The sequence below is a fragment of the Tripterygium wilfordii genome, chromosome 4, assembly GCF_013401445.1.
Source record: "Tripterygium wilfordii isolate XIE 37 chromosome 4, ASM1340144v1, whole genome shotgun sequence".
Classification (NCBI taxonomy): domain Eukaryota; kingdom Viridiplantae; phylum Streptophyta; class Magnoliopsida; order Celastrales; family Celastraceae; genus Tripterygium; species Tripterygium wilfordii.
In genome coordinates, this window is record NC_052235.1 from 6,990,786 (window position 1) to 7,007,256 (window position 16,471).

Below are 16,471 nucleotides of genomic sequence, written 5' to 3' on the forward strand. Positions count from 1 at the left end.
AACAATAGAAAGAACAGGGGTTGGGTTTCCTGGAAAAATCATCACAAGTTGGGTTTCCTGGAAAGAACAGGGTTAGATATGACCTGAAAAATCAATCAAGATGTGATTCCTTTACTTCAATTTTAAAATGCTCCAAGGCCACTTCATGTTTGAACTTGACCAAAGCAACAATTTAGACTAAAATTGGAGGGGGTGCGCCAGGCCTGTGTAGTAGTGCAACACACAAGCGACGCCCGAGGGCTCCAGCAGCGAGCTACCGTTTTGAGCCGTCACCCTCAAAAAATTAATTTAATATCATGTGAACCAATGGCCCACGTATCAGATATTAAACTGATAAGAACAGATACTACACTTGATCTTAGCCAAAAGGCCGAGAAAGGTATGAGTTGTTAGTTGTTTTTTCGTCGGTTTTGTAGTATGCTTCCCTTAACCTTCGCACAACCAAAGAACGTCTAGTAAGGTTGTACTACAGCTACACTTCACACATTTCCCATACCAAAAAAAAAAAAATGTTCGTTGTGGGTATAACAGAAGATTATAAGTTACAAAACTATTGATCAACAAACAAGACCTCATTAACCCAAGAGAGCCTTGAATGTGGCCACCCCCGTAATTTGATAGTAAGAACCGCATATTATTAAGAATCATTTGGAAAAGTCTATGCTAATAGAGTCTTTGGAAGTTAATATTATTCAGTTTATAAATACGGATTAGAGCTACAGAGAGCAAATTCTACAATACAATGGACAACATTATTAGAAGTCGTAGAATAATATAGAAACTCGAGATTATATAAGACCCCTCTTGAACTCCTAATTTATTGAAATCACACTACCGTCCTCATTCAAACAGAGATCCACATGCTGGATCATCTCATGTGCTCACTTCGAATCGCTAATGATTGTTACATTCACTAAATTGATCCGTTCTCTGATTGCATGAAATTGTGCGATCTCAACTGAATGCAAGAGATCCATTGGGATCGCCACAGTAACCATAAGTAATTCCTAGAAAGATCATGACTTCCAATCAGGTTTGATAGTGGGGCACTTGAAAAGAGCATGGAAAGTGAAATCATCCCTTGATTGACACACAATTCAGTAGAGCATGGGACATGCTACTCACCATAAAAAAAAAAAAAAAAAATTTAACCTTTGGAGGGATTTGTTGGGACCATAGCCATGACCACCAAGGTCTTCCACCGGTCTAACAAGGAAGCGCAATACGATAAGTGCTCGTAACCAAATATTTCCTCGTACAAATGGATTGGACCAAATTCTCTCATCTCCTTATTTATTTCTTCTCCTCAGTCATCTCTTACATTATTTTTAAACAGCTCAACCATCCTTCAGAAGACCCGGTTATTGTTGTCTTCAATGCTTCTACTTCTAGACGCTGCAGCCTCCCGATGTGGCTCATTTTGGGTCACATCTAAATCTAAATCTAAATCTAAATCTAAATCTAAAACCAAAATCTTAAATGCTGATGTGACACATGACTCCTTCACAATATAAATAAAATAAAATAAAATAAGGTAACTTGGACAAGTTCAAAAATGGACAACACTAAAAGAAAGTAAGAAACCAGCTCCTTCCCTCCACCCACCTTACCTTACCAAAAAATAAATATATTAATTGAACAAAAACCCAATACTTTACTATCATCATTTTTAATATATATATATATATATGTATATATGTATATATGCCCCCTAAATTTCACAATACAAACAATAATACGCTTTCACGCTCTTGATTTTTCTTCTTCTCTTCGTCTACTCAATGGATTCATCGTCAAAAGAACTGCAGGGCCCACGGCCGACGCCTCTAAAGGTCCGTAAAGACTCGCACAAGATCCGAAAACCACCGCTGGCACCACCACCACATCATCATCAACAACAACAACAACAACCACAGCAGCCACAACAGCAACCGCGGCCTCCGGTCATAATTTACACCGTCTCCCCTAAAGTGATTCACACCCATCCGGGTGAGTTCATGAATTTAGTTCAACGGCTCACGGGCTCATCATCAACATCGTCTTCTTCTTCTTCATCTTCCGCCACGGGTATAACATCTAATCCGTTCAATTACGATTGTGGGGCGGTATCGCCTGCGGCCAGATATGCGACAGTCGAGAAGGCTAATAACTCGCCGGAAGGGAAGAAGAAAGTGAGCGATGAGGGATTGGAAGAGATTGGCGAGGATGTGTTGATGGACATGATAAGTACTAGTTTTCCTGGTATTTTGTCGCCGGGACCAGCTTCTCTGCAACCAATATCACCGAGCTTTTTCTCTGCGCCATCCGATCCGAACTGGATTGGGAGCTTTTTTCATGATTTGAGTCCTGCAATACACGGGGTTAACAGTAATTTCATGCCTAGCCCTTCTCAAAGCAGCTTTTTTCATGATTTGAGTCCTGCAATACATGGGATTAACAGTAATTTCATGCCTAGCCCTTCTCAAAGCAGCTTTCTTTCACCCCATTTGACTTCACCTTCCGTTGACCTTTTCAATAATTTCTTTGATTTGTAATTATCTTCAATGAAGAGGGCGAAGATACAAAATTGGGGGGGCTAAAAGTGGAATTTTGAAATATTTTGGGTAGGTTTGCTAGTTGGATACTTCTTAATGGCTTTGTTTATTGCTCCTTTTTATTGAATGTAGTTGGGCCCATGATAATATGATGCAGGGGCAATTTGTCTACAATATTCATCTTATGGGACTTAATATAATTCCTCCTCTCTTATAGATGCTATTTTTGTTGTGCATGATATTTGAAATTTGACATTACTAACATTGCATTTTACTTCAATACTCCTTTTTTACATGCTTCCTCATCTAAAAACTCTCTCACAAAATTTGGGAGAAGGGTTCAAGATATTTGGGGGGAGAGAGAGTTTGGAAGGGCTCCGCGTGCAATTAATGTTCTAAACCACAAACTTGAGATGATGGATGAGTCATGAACTAGGTCACTCTCTTTCAGATGATTTTGTGACTCTGCCTCTGAATTGTGTTAGCATTGAATAGCAATGTATCCCCCAGTATAAAACAACCCAGAATCTTTGTAAGAATACTCTTTGCACACAAAAGCACCAAGAATTGTGATACTCGTTTATGTCTTTCTCAAAATCGTACTTCTCATAGAGACTAGTACTTCTTTTTATAATACTCATACGTATTTTCATTAAGAACAGAACGACGATATCTTTAAAGAGAAGTTGTAACGTTTAGTTTTTAATCAAAAATAGGTTAAACAATTTTAATAAAATAAAAGACAATGCTATAGACTCCTAAAATTTGGCCTCTAAAAATCCCTCGAATCTATGTGGCATTAAAATAGTCATCGATTAAAAACACACATGTAGGATTCACTTCACATCCAACCCTCCACATTAAATGGAGGTCTTTTAGGGGGTCACCTTTTGGAAGTCTCAAACATTATCCAAAAATAAAAATTGTAATGCTAAAGCAAAAGAAAAATAATTAGTTTAGAAATTAAAGGCCCGGAGAGGCCCAATGCCGATCTTTTGATATATATATAAGGAGTTTTTATCCATAAGTACAAAACTTAAAAGTTGTATTCTAATAAGGATAATCTAAAAAAAACTTTAGAAAAAAATGACAAAGTCTAGCAACTTATCAAAATACCCTCTCTCCTCCTTCTTCTTCCTCCTTCCTTGCGCCACCATATCGGAAGTTGGCCGTTCGACCATCATTTTCGACGAACGAACTACCAAAATGAAGCTCTAAATCAGTCCGATCAAAGCCTAGTTATCACCAACAATAGAAAATCACTTGAGTCACCGAAAAAGCTTCGTGAAATCACGGTAGTAGGATTGGAACTTGGGTCTAGAGCACAATTCCCAAAACCTTAATCACTTTCATACCCTTCTACTCTATGTTAAAAACACACATAAAAATTCTTTTAAATATATACTAACATCAACATTGGTTGATTTGGATAAACAAGCTAATTAAAATGACAGTTGGGCTTGATTGGATGAAACATTGACTCTTCTATAATTTTCATCCACACTCAACAAAATTTAAATAATGACGTTGACTTTCAACGGAAACTTTGACTTGTTATATTTTGATTTGATGCTAGAAAATGTCAAAAAAAAAAAAAAAAAGTAGACCATGCTAAATGTGTTTTTTTCCATTGGCATGTGGGGTTTAAGGGTTTGAACCCATGATTAACAAGTCATACGGTGGGCCTTGTCTTTAGGGTAATTGCTAATTTTTTTTTTTATGATAAGAGAATTGTAATTTTTTTAACCATTATAAATTTCTAATAACTCTTTTTTTAAATTAGAGGAAAGCGGGATTCGAACCATCGTTACGTTACCAGGATGATATACATCATTCTTACCACTTCAATTAGTGACTCGGATCGTAAATTCCTAATACTTGATAAGATATATAAAAAAAAAAAAGTTACCAAATAAATGTGTTTTACTTTTATCAATAACAAGGTTGTATCAAATATTTACCTACGAAAATGGTTTTATCTAATTTCTTATTCACAGTACTATTTATTACGTAAATATGCCATAAATATTAACATTTTCAATTAAAAAGTCGTCTTACAAGTCAAGGATTTTGTGCTGTAAATAAGTAATAAATATGTTCTACACGACAAATCTACTTTTCTACACCCAAAAGTCAATAAACCAATTGTTATAGTTAATCACTTGATTACTCTTTTTATTAAAAAAAACTTATATACATTGTCATGGAAAAGTATTTTTACGTGGGAGTAGTTAAATTCTTTGAAGAAAAACCAGGCCATGAAGGATCAAATTGAGATTATTATATATTATTATTATTATCGGTTGTTGAAAAAGAATAGTTTTATGTCAGCTGGCATGAAGACAACATACTGGATTAATATATAAATTAATCAGAGGATTAAATAATTAATCCCTAATTATACGTCACTCCAAAACAATTCTCATGACTAAATTTCACATCTCCCAACACATTTTTGTCGATTGTTTCAATTTGACTTGTTAATCTACGCGCGTGCTCAAAACTTCATTAAACATGATAAATTTTTCCCAGTAAAACTTAATTTTCATTGAAAAAAAATGCTATAATCCCCCGGATGAATTCCATCTTCAATAGAGGGTGAATCCCCATTGGGTAGTCATGTAACCAAAATTTTAAACCAGATAAATTCCACCATAACGAATGAGGATGTGAGCTACCAAATTGAGAAAGAACAAAGAGAGGAGCCTGATTTCTATAAAGGAAAAGCAAAGCAAGATCTAACACCTGTGGGCTGTAGATTCCAAAGGAGACTGCTAGAAGCCGGAAAATGTCTCTACAGTACCAGTTTCCAGCCATCAATATCACATTACAAAAATCTAATGTCTGTATATTTACATCCTGAGATTGACTGAAGTTTGATGTGTACAGCGAACAAAATGTCAACTATACGCGAAAAAAATTCCCAGTTTGTACTGCAAACACTCATTTCCACCACCAGAACTGCCGAAACAGATAGATCTTCCTCATCCGAGGGTTATATGCCATGAAAGCTCTGGCTTTGACAGGATCTGCATTTAAATATTCAAAAGCATACATTTGTTTTGCCTCTTCCAAACCATCGACCTCCATCACTGCCTCTAAGAGTTCCTGGGGATTGATTGCACTCTTGCTTCGGTCCATTGCATCAGCCAACCGCCGAATGCTTGATGCGACAGATAACAATGCATCCTGAAGAGCTTCAGAACTTCGAGGCCGTTTTGGAAGTTGTCGGAGAGGGTGGATAGGAGGAGGAAGATCTTGGCTTCCATCTGGCATAAACTCAGGAGGTCCTGCAGTATATGAGTCTGTTCCATCAGTCTCACTTTGGTCTTCAGAACTTGGAGAGACAAATGAAGCAGAATCATCTTCAAAATTCCTAAACTCAGCTGGATGGCATTCGTCCTTCATCTTAGCCCAACGGCTAGGGGGTTGATAATTTCCACAAACTATTTTCAGTTCATCATACATCTCAATCTGCTTGCCCCGAATGCCTCTTGCATCAGGGTGAGCCTGTTCAATATATTTTAAGGTCACCACAAAGGCACTAACGGTAGTGTGAAAAGGTTCCAAAACAATTACAAGGTCAAAATATCAATCTGAAATCGGAAGAAAAAGTGTATGTGTATGTGTGTATATATATGACTTACCGCAACATAGCTCTTCCAAATATCATCACTGTCACACTCAATCATCTTTGTATGCAGATTCCACCTGAACCCATCATGACATAGCATATCTCTTATCACCTTATACCTTTTCTTGATTGTCTTAAGACGATTGACAACTTTTTGGTTGTTCAAGTTCAAATTAAAACGAGAGTTCACAGCTATACAAGCAGCAGTATATGCATTCTCATTAAAGCATTTGTCAATTTTATTCCCATTTCTAGCCTGTATAGCAAGAGATTCAATCAAACACTTGTCCATGGCAATGGACCAAACAACATTCCTCCCTTTATGCTTCATCTCCCTTCTCTGTCCTTGCAAGTCATAGTGGTCCATTCCTAATTGAATTAAACATTGATGTTGTATTACAGGAAATAATTGAACATAAATGTCAATAGAATAATGATTGCATATGTGGACAGTTTTATCAAATGATGTAATAATCTGACCAAGTATCACGAACATGAACCATAAAGACCGAGTAATGAACTAAAAACATAGCATGACATAATGTCAAAATTGACACTCACTGGTAGTGCACAACTAGAATAATGAAATCAAGTACAGATATGACTCTGCCGAAAATAACAAACCACAAACGCCATGCATCAATGTATTAAGTCTACATTAAAGGCAAGAAGCTAAGTTTGTGTATTGGCCAGTTGGTAGTATATGAAATTAACAGATCATACAAGAAAAATATGGCATCAACAGATGAATTTCTTTTCAACCTATCAATGGTCACTTAAGCTATCATTACTAAGCTAAAGAGAATGATAAACCAACACCTCAAAACCAGCCATTGCTCAAATCAAACAACAGCTAAGAGCTTTCTACCCAACAAATATCAGAACCAGTCAATATTCAACTGAAACATCAACTAAACTTCTCTTTCTGCAAATTACACAAACCTAGACTTCTAGAGATTCTCAAAAGGAGAACTATACATTGAGGGTTTCCAATACAATTAAACAATTTTTGAAATTATTAACAAGGGCATCAAAAGGAAAAGATGTCCACCATATCCTGTAACTAAGGGCAAACGGGATTCACTTAACTGTTCAAACACACCCGGTGCATTCCAAAATAACTCTTACTCGGGCATCCTTACCCCTGGCCATGAACCCCCTTTTTGGTTTTCTATTCACTTAACTGTTCTATTTTTCGATCCGAATCGAAGAAAAAGAAAGGAAAGAAAAAAATGGAAGTTGCGAGCTTGAAATCCAATTCCAATTTATGAAAGATTTCGTTGCAATCAATATATTAATAATTAAGTAATACAATGGGTTTAATTATTCTAAATAGTTCCTATTTAGATTGAGAATTGAAGTAGAGTATTTCATTTAATAAGTGTATCTTTATGATACTGTTGCCATAGCCACATTTCCATTTTCGTTATCACTATTTAGGCCTGGGGCGAGTTCCGTCTTTTACTGAGGTTGACTAAAATTTTATTCTTTCTCTTTTCGAACTTATTCTAATTTTTTCTAATAATATCTAATATTAAATATAAAAACTACAATTTACATATCAGAACCAGCAACTTAGTGACACATAAATTCGAGTGATATTTAGAAATTATCAACAAGCATGAAGAAATGAAAAGAAGTCCTCTACCAACTTTAATTAAAGGTGAATAGGTTTCGGCTCAATTCAATTGAAACTCTAATATGAAATATTAGCTCAGTTTAGTTAATTTATTGATGTACTTGTTTTATGTTTTCATTTATTTTTACTACTCTTTCTGCCTTTTTGTTTCATTGTCTACATCAGACATTAAGGTTGCATTTATTTGCAAACCAATGAAAAATGTATGCTGGTAAGTTCTGTGATCCAGGGATCATGTTCTATAACTATTTCAGAAGGTCCTACTAAGCCTCCCTCCAATTGCAAGAAGTCCATCCATGAAATTGCATTCGCCAAAGAAATTAGAGTCTCAATTCGCCCTCATCTACTGATTCCAGGTGCTCTAAGCATGTGATGTGAGTTTCCAAACCATAAAATTTATGAGACATATGGAGCCACTTTTAGCGAGCCAAATCGAAAACATGTATGATTGTTCGACGCTAGTATGAAAATGCAAGAACAAACTAAAAACTAGATCAACTACTTCATCCGAGAATCCCACTGAAACAACGATACAAAACTATAATTGCAAACAGAGAAAACAAGTATTTCTGTATCTCAATCTCACGCCTAATTATTTAGAAATTGAAAGCTAATTAACTGCAACAGGAGGAATCAATTAGCCGCAAATTTATTTGGAAAGAAACGAACCAGAAAGAGCACTTATGTACAGTCTCAACGAACAACGGTGGTGCGACGGAGGATGGAAGCTAACGGTGGCCAGTACTGGTGAAGCATTGATTAGTGTGACAAGCTACAATTCAATAATCAATTAGGGTTTCGTATACTCGGGGTTGCTTTCGGGTTCCGTTGAGAACCCCGGGCGCGTAACCACTAGAATCTCTTTTTTCCCCAAACAGAGAATAACAGTAATGATGCCTTATAAAGATCATTTATTTATTTTGGGCCAGGCTTTGTTCATTCTCGGCCCAATGGGCTAGAAGCCAGGCCGGCAAGCAGGCTGTTGCTCGTCTCTGGCTCTCTGCAACGATTCAATGATCGTCGTTAATTGTTAGTCTCTGAACACATGCGAACACAGTAGCAGAGAGAAATCGAGAATGGCAGGCAAGTACACACCATTGTCGTCAACAAGATCGGCGTTTAAATCTCCAATACTCCTCTTCGCTCTCTCTCTGCTTGCTCTCTCTGTTCTCTTCCTCCTCTTCACTCGCACCCCTCACTCAAATCGTTACTCGAACGAGAACCACTACTCGAGCCCTAACTTTAAGCCGGAAACCTCCTTTGTGGCATCTCTTGAGCACTTCCTCACTCGCAAGGCCCCGAGATCTCCTCCGGCTCGCGACGATACGATGCGTTCTGAGGCCACCGATGAGGATGTGAAGAGATTGGACGATATGGTGTATAGGGGAGACGCGGAGCGGATGATCGGAGATCCGTACTATCCCGTGAATTTGCCCATTCGGGTTTACGTTTACGAGATGCCTAGCAAGTTCACGTACGATTTGCTTTGGCTGTTTAGGAATACATACAAGGACACCTCCAATCTAACTTCCAATGGAAGCCCCGTCCATCGCTTGATTGAACAGGTTTATTTCTTCTATTTTTTTCCACCAAATTTTGTAGCTTTAACTTTGCAATTTAGTTTATCTTATTCAAGTTTTTTAATTCACTTGTTACAATTCAGGTGTTGTATTGTCTATTTGTAAGTTGTTTTACGGTTTCAAGAGATATAGGTCTTTTTAATCTCAATTTAGCAATGAAGCATGTAGTTTTGGCAATAGCCTATTTTTTAGCATGTTTTCTGTTTTGATTCATGAGGAAGCCAAGCTGTTTAGCGAAATTGAGAGTTGATTGAATAGTTACCATCAAATGAATAATGTACTAACAAATAATTTCCTCCAAAAGAACTTAGTTTTTCCAGTTTGATAGTTTCCCGACAGTCCTTTTAACTTTTGGGGATTTGAGTCTTGTGCTCTTTGGAGATGTGAGTGTTTGTTTATTTTATTACTTTGTCTGTGCAGCATTCTATTGATTATTGGCTTTGGGCGGATTTGATTGCTCCTGAGTCCGAAAGGCTTTTGAAAACTGTTGTGAGAGTCCATCGACAGGAGGAAGCTGACTTGTACTACATTCCTTTCTTCACGACGATTAGCTTTTTCTTGTTGGAGAAGCAACAATGCAAGCCACTTTATAGGGTGTGAGTGCATTTCCAGAATTGCTGTTATCGCTGTAATGTTTTCATATTTCTTGTCTCCACTGGCATCTAGAGATAATGTTTTTTATATTTCAAAAGCTACTTCTTTCTCTTTGAATACTCTGTTGTAACTCTTGCTTTTTATAAACTTTCTCTGAGGCTCTGGAAAATATTGTGTTTTCAGGAGATGATTTTGGTGGTATTATATCTGCAGCATTTTCATGTGATAGATGTGAAAAATGTAATGGACTGTCTCCATGGTGTAGGAAGCTTTGAAGTGGGTGACAGATCAGCCAGCATGGAAGCGATCTGAAGGAAGGGATCACATACTTCCTATTCATCATCCCTGGTCCTTCAAGTCTGTTCGTAGATATATGAAGAACGCAATTTGGATATTGCCAGATATGGACTCCACTGGGAACTGGTAACTAAATGATATTTCTGTAACTAAGTGTAAATAACAAAAAAGTTTATTGCTATCTGTATAGCTCTTTTCGTTTTGTCGTTTTTAGGGGGTGGGGGTGGGGGACATGGGATTTGAGCCCACCACCTCAATGGAGTGAAGTGATCCCTAAACCACTGAACCTGTGGTTGAATCCCCTTTATAACTGGTTAATTAAGTGTTTATTTTCATTTCAGGTACAAGCCAGGTCAAGTTTCGCTGGAGAAAGACCTAATTCTGCCTTATGTCCCCAACTTGGAGTTATGTGATACCGAATGCCTCTCAAAAACTGAATCAAAGAGGATCATACTGCTCTACTTCCGTGGACGGCTCAAACGAAATGCTGTAAGAGTTTTGGGCTAACTAGTACTTTACATTATCAGATGAGTAGGTTGAAGTTTTGCTAACACAATAGTTGTTTTCTGTTGAGGTGGAAGTTTAATTCAGTGGCACTAGCTTAATTTGAATGATGTATGAACTACACAAGCCTTTTCATAATGCAATAGATTTCTAACATTTCCTTGTAACTGCCTAAAATAATGAATGGTCTCTTTCCCTTTGTTATACCAAGTCTATATGAAGGAGTTTTTTTCAACAACCTTCAGCTTGTTCAACTAAGCATTTGTTATGTTCTCCATTGGCCACTTAAAATCCCAATAGAATAATTTCCTTTGACTGCCATTCAATCAATTATTCCAATGATAGAGTTGGAAAACTGTTAATTTCATTTCATTTTCACAATGATTACTCCTGTATCCTGCTTGTTTGCATGTTTTTTAAGTTAAACTTTGCTTGCTTTACCATTATTTCAGGGAGGAAAGATACGTGCTAAACTTGTTGCAGAACTGAGTGGTGCTGAAAACGTAGTGATAGAAGAGGGCACTGCTGGAGAGGAAGGGAAAGCAGCAGCTCAGAAGGGCATGCGACAGTGAGTAGGATATTTCCTCCATTTTTGCAGGGTATTTATTTCACACTTCATTAAAGTAGTTGAGTTTTTCATTTTCTTATCAGGTCTATTTTTTGCTTGAGTCCTGCTGGTGACACTCCATCATCTGCTCGATTATTTGATGCTATTGTCAGTGGGTGTATACCTGTTATAGTTAGTGATGAATTGGAGCTTCCTTTTGAAGGAATACTAGACTATAGAAAGGTATATTTAAATTCGAAAACTTGCTTGTTTTATTTTCTTTCACGCAATGATTTCTTGAAATAGTTAAGGTATTGAACAGTTTAATTGAGGAGTTTCTGATAGGATTGTAGACGATCAGAATATATTATTTGCATAGACAAATCAGGTGTTGCAACGATGGTGTTAAACCTGTTAAGTATTACCAATTTCATTCCGGGAAATTATGCATGTTACATATGCTGCAATTCAAAAGTTTCATTTAATAAATTCAAGTGTTCTTTTTTCCTGGTGTTACTGTTTTTATTTGGGTGTTAGAAATTTGATCTATCAGTTCTTTTGTTTATAGAATAAGTTTAAAACTAGGCTTGCATTTAAATTTTTGTCGGGTGTGTTGATGTCTTGAAAGTGATCCAATGGTTGTAAATCTTTAGCCATCATGGCTTTGAGAGGTGGCATTATGCATGCAACTGTGTTTTTGTTACTCATATAAACATTTCGTGTTCCAGTTGATGCATTAAGAGGTGGGAAAAACGAGTTAGATGATTGCACCAATATATTTTCTCCTCCCGGTGACTAGTGGTAAATTAAGATACAAAATGGAGTTGGCTTAAGATATATGTTAGGCATACAAACTGCTGAAGAGCCAACGTCTCAATGGAGGAAATGGGTACCAGTTTCCTGTATTCCGTTGAAGTTCTTTTGTATTCGATCAATTTTTATTTTTTTGCCTCTCATTTAAAAAAAATAATTAAAATTTTCAAATGAGCATTATTAATTTGATTATGTTTAGCTATCATGTGCTACATGATACACGGCAGGTAATTGGATGAGAAAGGAGAAAGTGATTTACAACTACTTGTGTTTTATTAGCTGTTGAATTTTGATCTATTAGACTTTTGAGCACATTGTCAGCTGGTTTCGTGCCCCAAAATCTATATTTGTCAAATTTGAAGAAGTTTTGCACAATTGCACTGCTTGTCACTTGCAGGGGCTTAAGATATTTTTATCCTGGATGCAGATTGCATTATTTATTTCTTCGAGTGATGCTGTACAACCAGGTTTTCTTTTGAAGTTCTTAAAAGGTGTTAGCCGTGCCCAAACCAGAGAATTGCAAAGGAACCTTGCCAAGGTTTGTGGCTGTTATGTTTGTGGAAGGTCAACTGTTATGTTTTGTCATGCAGAATGTTCACCTCATGGTCTATTCTTTTAGCCATTAGGTGACGTTTAGATCTGGGAAGACTGATTTATCTCATTTCTTTTGTTGCTGGAAGCATGTTTATGCCTTTATTAGTTTATTTTGTATCTGAGATTATTGCCGTATCCTTTTATACTATCCTAAGCAGTAGTTTTTTTTTATTGTCTTGCCTTTTAAATTTTTGTTACATTTTTACCTTTCAAATTATGATGAGACTCTTGTCCCCCCTATTGACTGATTATACTACTTGCACTCCTTCCAGTATGCACGGCATTTCCTGTATTCCAGTCCGGCTTTGCCTTTGGGTCCAGAGGACATGTTTTGGAGAATGGTTTGTTTCTGTGTCCTTTTGTACCCCTGAATTGGCTCCTGCTTGTGGTTATCATTTATACATAATGGTATCAGTAATTATAAAAAGTGTGTGGCATGAAACTCAATCCTGTAATCAAGGTGAAGCTTTTGGATATTTTTCCTCAGCTTGATTAAAATTATGCTGAGTTCAAGTTTGATTCATACTTCAGTCTTGATCTGAAGCTCATTCTGAAAGCATGTTCATATTTTTTTTGACTTCAAATCACTTGAACTTGCCAATATATTTGAAGTTGTGAGTTTGATGAGCTCAAGCCTCGGAAAGCTTCAGCTTTAAGTACTTGAGAAGAGCTCGATTTGTTTGACCACTTTATGATAACTTTCTACTGTATGGCTATCTTAACATTGGTCTAGAGGCCTTTCTTTGGACTTGTAGTTTTTTGAATAGGTCCATGCAGCTTAGTTTAGGATTCTTGGAGACATTTTAGCGACAAAAAATTGTGCCGTACTTTTCCCGATTGGTCTTTAACATGTACTTCATTGAGCCAGTTATTTTTCCATCGTGAGCAGTAGATCAAAGGTTTTTAGAAAGTGTTATGAGTGATATTAGGACTTGAATTGATTACTATTTTCTGGGTATTCAATTGAGCCTTGTCGTATGGAGTAATGTCTAGGATGGTCTAAAGGATGACCGGATGAGTGAGGTGATGTTCACTAGATGGGTTGTTTAACTTAATATTTTTGACATTTGTGGATTGATATGTATGCAATTCTCTCTTCTATTTCTCACGAGTCATGATACTACTTGTACAGAAAGTAGGAAAGAACTTTACTTAGCTCAGCAATTACAACCATTTCTCTTTTCCTTTTGAATCTGATGTAGTCTAAAATGTTATTAAAGCTCATTCTGGATTAATTGCAATATTCATGGCAAAAGAGGGTGAATTTGTGATATCGTGCTAACCCATCAATTTTTGAAACAGATGGCTGGAAAGTTGGTGAATACCAAACTTCACACTCGCAGATCACAGCGAGTGGTGAAAGAGTCTAGAAGTATTTGTACTTGTGATTGCAGGCGAGCCAACAGTACAGTCGTCTCCCCCGTGTCTTAAGGTATCATTAAGAACTCTTTCTCAGTTCACATTTATTCTTCCACTAATGGGTGCAAGGCTGCTAGTTTAACTGTAATGTTAGGTTTATAGCCTGCCATTTTTGGAATGTACTGTATATTTACAGTTTTATGTCGAATATCAATTTTGTTTTTTGTGCTCTTATGTATTTACTTAATTTCTAGACCCCATTAGGCTGCTTTTTGCTTCTTCTTAGTGGATTTTTAGAATGGGTGAAAGAACAGACTTTTATCACCCATGCTGAAGCTATGCAAGAAAAAGTGATATCAGAATTCTTTGAGCAGCAGCAACAAACCATGCGCGGTTAGGGTTGGTTAAGAAAATTTGCATTTGGCTACCGGCAGGAAGATGGTTTCGTTACTTTCTAGTTGCTCTTATGGTTGGTTACTTCCTAATGGCTGTTAATGGCGTTACCAAATTGACCTTTTAAATTAGCTGGTAAAGTTAACGGGTGGGGCTTCGAGGTTACATGTTTAATTCTTAAAAATAATCTTTTCGTATCTTATTTGGGAGTAAATTATGCATACATGGTTAAAACAAAAATAAATAGAGGACTTAGTAATTATATTTTATTTTTAAAAAATACAATATATTATGTTGAGAGTTATCTAATCAAGTTGTTAGTTCAACCACCAAAAAAACTGGAGACTAGTTTAGGTCGAGCCTAGCCAGTATGAAAGCTTCATATTTTATATGAGTCTTGATGATGGGTGCCCAATATGTCATGTGTGGAATACTCTCAATTAAATTTTTGAACTTAAAATACAGATTTGAATAAAACTTTTCAGTGTTGAGTTTATGATTTGCAATTTGTAATTTGAGTTTATGGGTTGATAAATTGATATTAAAAAACATTATTTAATATAAAAAGTTTGCCGGACCCTTTATAAAAATATAGTACAATCATAGATTCATAGAAATTTAAATTATAGCTTGAGATCTTGGAGCTTTTCTTTGGAAATTCTCCGGAATAGAAAATTAGAACAGATCTGGACGGCTCTTGTGGGTCCAAGCAGTCTATGGATCTGATACACAAAGATCGAGGGGAAGAATTGTCTCGGGCCCACCACATGCACTACTACACTGTGTGCACGCACATCAACCTTAGTGGTGCAAATGCAAACAATGATCATCTTGTCCCCACATGCACTGTTCCGTGAGGTGCAAACTGCTGGATTATAAATAATAAAAAAAAAACCCCAATTAATTTAAAACTGTTTGGATTGTTTATATTCACGAATAAAAGTTATTACGGGATGTTATCCTTCAAGAAAAACGCATTGTTAATAATTAAAAATTTAAATCATCTATATATATTAACAGGGTGATTTCTTAACAAATATAGTTCAAATAGTATATTTAAAACTTGATCAAAGTTCGAGCCCGGCTCGAGTTTGTTAAGAATCTTAATAAACAAATACAAACACCTCTCTATTAGGCTCCTCTCAACTCGTCTACACCGCTAACTATATATATATATGCGCATATTGTCATCTATTACAGGCGTCCATTTTGTATACTATGTTCTGCTGTGGGGCCCAAACCGGGCCCCACACTAACAGTGGAATAAAAGAAGAAAAAAGAGCATGCCCCTAACTTTGTAAGTTATGGGCGTGTGTATGGGAACGACACTCTGTATATATATTATATGCATGTGTGTACGTCTGAAAGAGTTAGTAGCGTATGAATCAATTAATTCGTGATTATAATTGAGTTAAGGAAAAATCTTTACCAAACACACATCCATGCAAAACTACCATAGAAGTTCTTCTCATGATAGTGATATCTCATCTATTGCCATGAATGAGGAATTAATATTGGGGGAAATGATATTTTGTCTAAGAGGAAGTTAAGAAACACAATTTTTGACTTTGATATTATCAACCATGTGCATTTTCCAAGACTAAAAGACAAGGTCAAATTTAGCCCTACTTCACCTGTCATGGATATCGATCCCCCCATGCATTGACATTGTTAGAAAAAATGACTCATTCTCCTTTGAATTACACAAAAATGGCAATTCGATCTTTTTTTTTTCCGTCCACAAAAACTACAACAAATCAATAACTCATACAAATCTTCTACAATATCTTCAGGTTCGTCCAAAAGCGTTGATCTAAAAAAACGAACTGAAAAACTCGAAGAAAACAAGAACGAATGAGGAGAGAATTTGACTCCTATTCTAATAACATGGGATGAAAAATTCAAAATCCATTTAAGAGAAAGTAAGAATATTCATAATGGAAAATAACATGTATCAATTTGTTTATATAAATTATTTTGGGA

The 16,471-nt window shown here is 36.4% G+C and overlaps 3 protein-coding genes and 1 non-coding gene across 6 annotated transcripts; 2 read left to right on the top strand and 2 right to left on the bottom strand.

Moving 5' to 3' along the window:
* Positions 1-187: 187 nt before the first annotated feature.
* Positions 188-383, bottom strand: LOC119998017. The gene has a single exon (XR_005468149.1). It is a non-coding gene; the product is annotated as a U2 spliceosomal RNA (small nuclear RNA).
* Positions 384-1,691: 1,308 nt separating this feature from the next.
* Positions 1,692-2,757, top strand: LOC119997465 (nuclear speckle RNA-binding protein B). Its single transcript, XM_038844511.1, has one exon. It carries the CDS (start codon positions 1,782-1,784, stop codon positions 2,532-2,534), a length of 753 nt encoding a protein of 250 aa, XP_038700439.1. The 5' UTR covers positions 1,692-1,781; the 3' UTR covers positions 2,535-2,757.
* Positions 2,758-5,222: 2,465 nt separating this feature from the next.
* LOC119997228 lies at positions 5,223-8,669 on the bottom strand. Its single transcript, XM_038844107.1, has 3 exons — positions 8,477-8,669; positions 6,182-6,537; positions 5,223-6,044 (listed from the first exon to the last, which is right to left on the bottom strand). The coding sequence occupies exons 2-3, from the start codon at positions 6,533-6,535 to the stop codon at positions 5,478-5,480; spliced, it is 921 nt and encodes a 306-aa protein (XP_038700035.1). The 5' UTR covers positions 6,536-6,537; positions 8,477-8,669; the 3' UTR covers positions 5,223-5,477.
* A 109-nt stretch (positions 8,670-8,778) lies between these two features.
* On the top strand, positions 8,779-14,528 carry LOC119997227 (probable arabinosyltransferase ARAD1). 3 transcript variants are annotated; one of them, XM_038844106.1, is made up of 9 exons: positions 8,779-9,372; positions 9,808-9,981; positions 10,247-10,404; positions 10,620-10,683; positions 11,235-11,350; positions 11,434-11,572; positions 12,570-12,680; positions 13,009-13,077; positions 14,039-14,528. In XM_038844106.1, the coding sequence occupies exons 1-9, from the start codon at positions 8,884-8,886 to the stop codon at positions 14,165-14,167; spliced, it is 1,449 nt and encodes a 482-aa protein (XP_038700034.1). In that variant the 5' UTR covers positions 8,779-8,883; the 3' UTR covers positions 14,168-14,528. The 3 variants fall into 3 exon arrangements, with proteins under 3 accessions (XP_038700034.1, XP_038700033.1, XP_038700031.1); XM_038844103.1 differs by having other exon boundaries at positions 8,782-9,372; positions 10,620-10,767; XM_038844105.1 differs by lacking the exon at positions 13,009-13,077 and having other exon boundaries at positions 10,620-10,767.
* The last annotated feature ends 1,943 nt before the right edge of the window (positions 14,529-16,471 follow it).

What these genes read in the sequence shown, in the direction of transcription:
- LOC119997465 (XM_038844511.1), top strand. Translation starts at nt 1,782, where the DNA reads ATGGATTCATCGTCAAAAGAACTGCAGGGCCCACGGCCGACGCCTCTA.
- LOC119997228 (XM_038844107.1), bottom strand. Translation starts at nt 6,535, where the DNA reads ATGGACCACTATGACTTGCAAGGACAGAGAAGGGAGATGAAGCATAAA. An exon ending in TTTGGAAGAGCTATGTTGCG is followed by an intron (nt 6,045 to 6,181) that starts GTAAGTCATATA and finishes TATATTGAACAG; the next exon opens with GCTCACCCTGATGCAAGAGG.
- LOC119997227 (XM_038844103.1), top strand. Translation starts at nt 8,884, where the DNA reads ATGGCAGGCAAGTACACACCATTGTCGTCAACAAGATCGGCGTTTAAA. An exon ending in GACGGCTCAAACGAAATGCT is followed by an intron (nt 10,768 to 11,234) that starts GTAAGAGTTTTG and finishes CCATTATTTCAG; the next exon opens with GGAGGAAAGATACGTGCTAA. An exon ending in GAATACTAGACTATAGAAAG is followed by an intron (nt 11,573 to 12,569) that starts GTATATTTAAAT and finishes TCCTGGATGCAG; the next exon opens with ATTGCATTATTTATTTCTTC.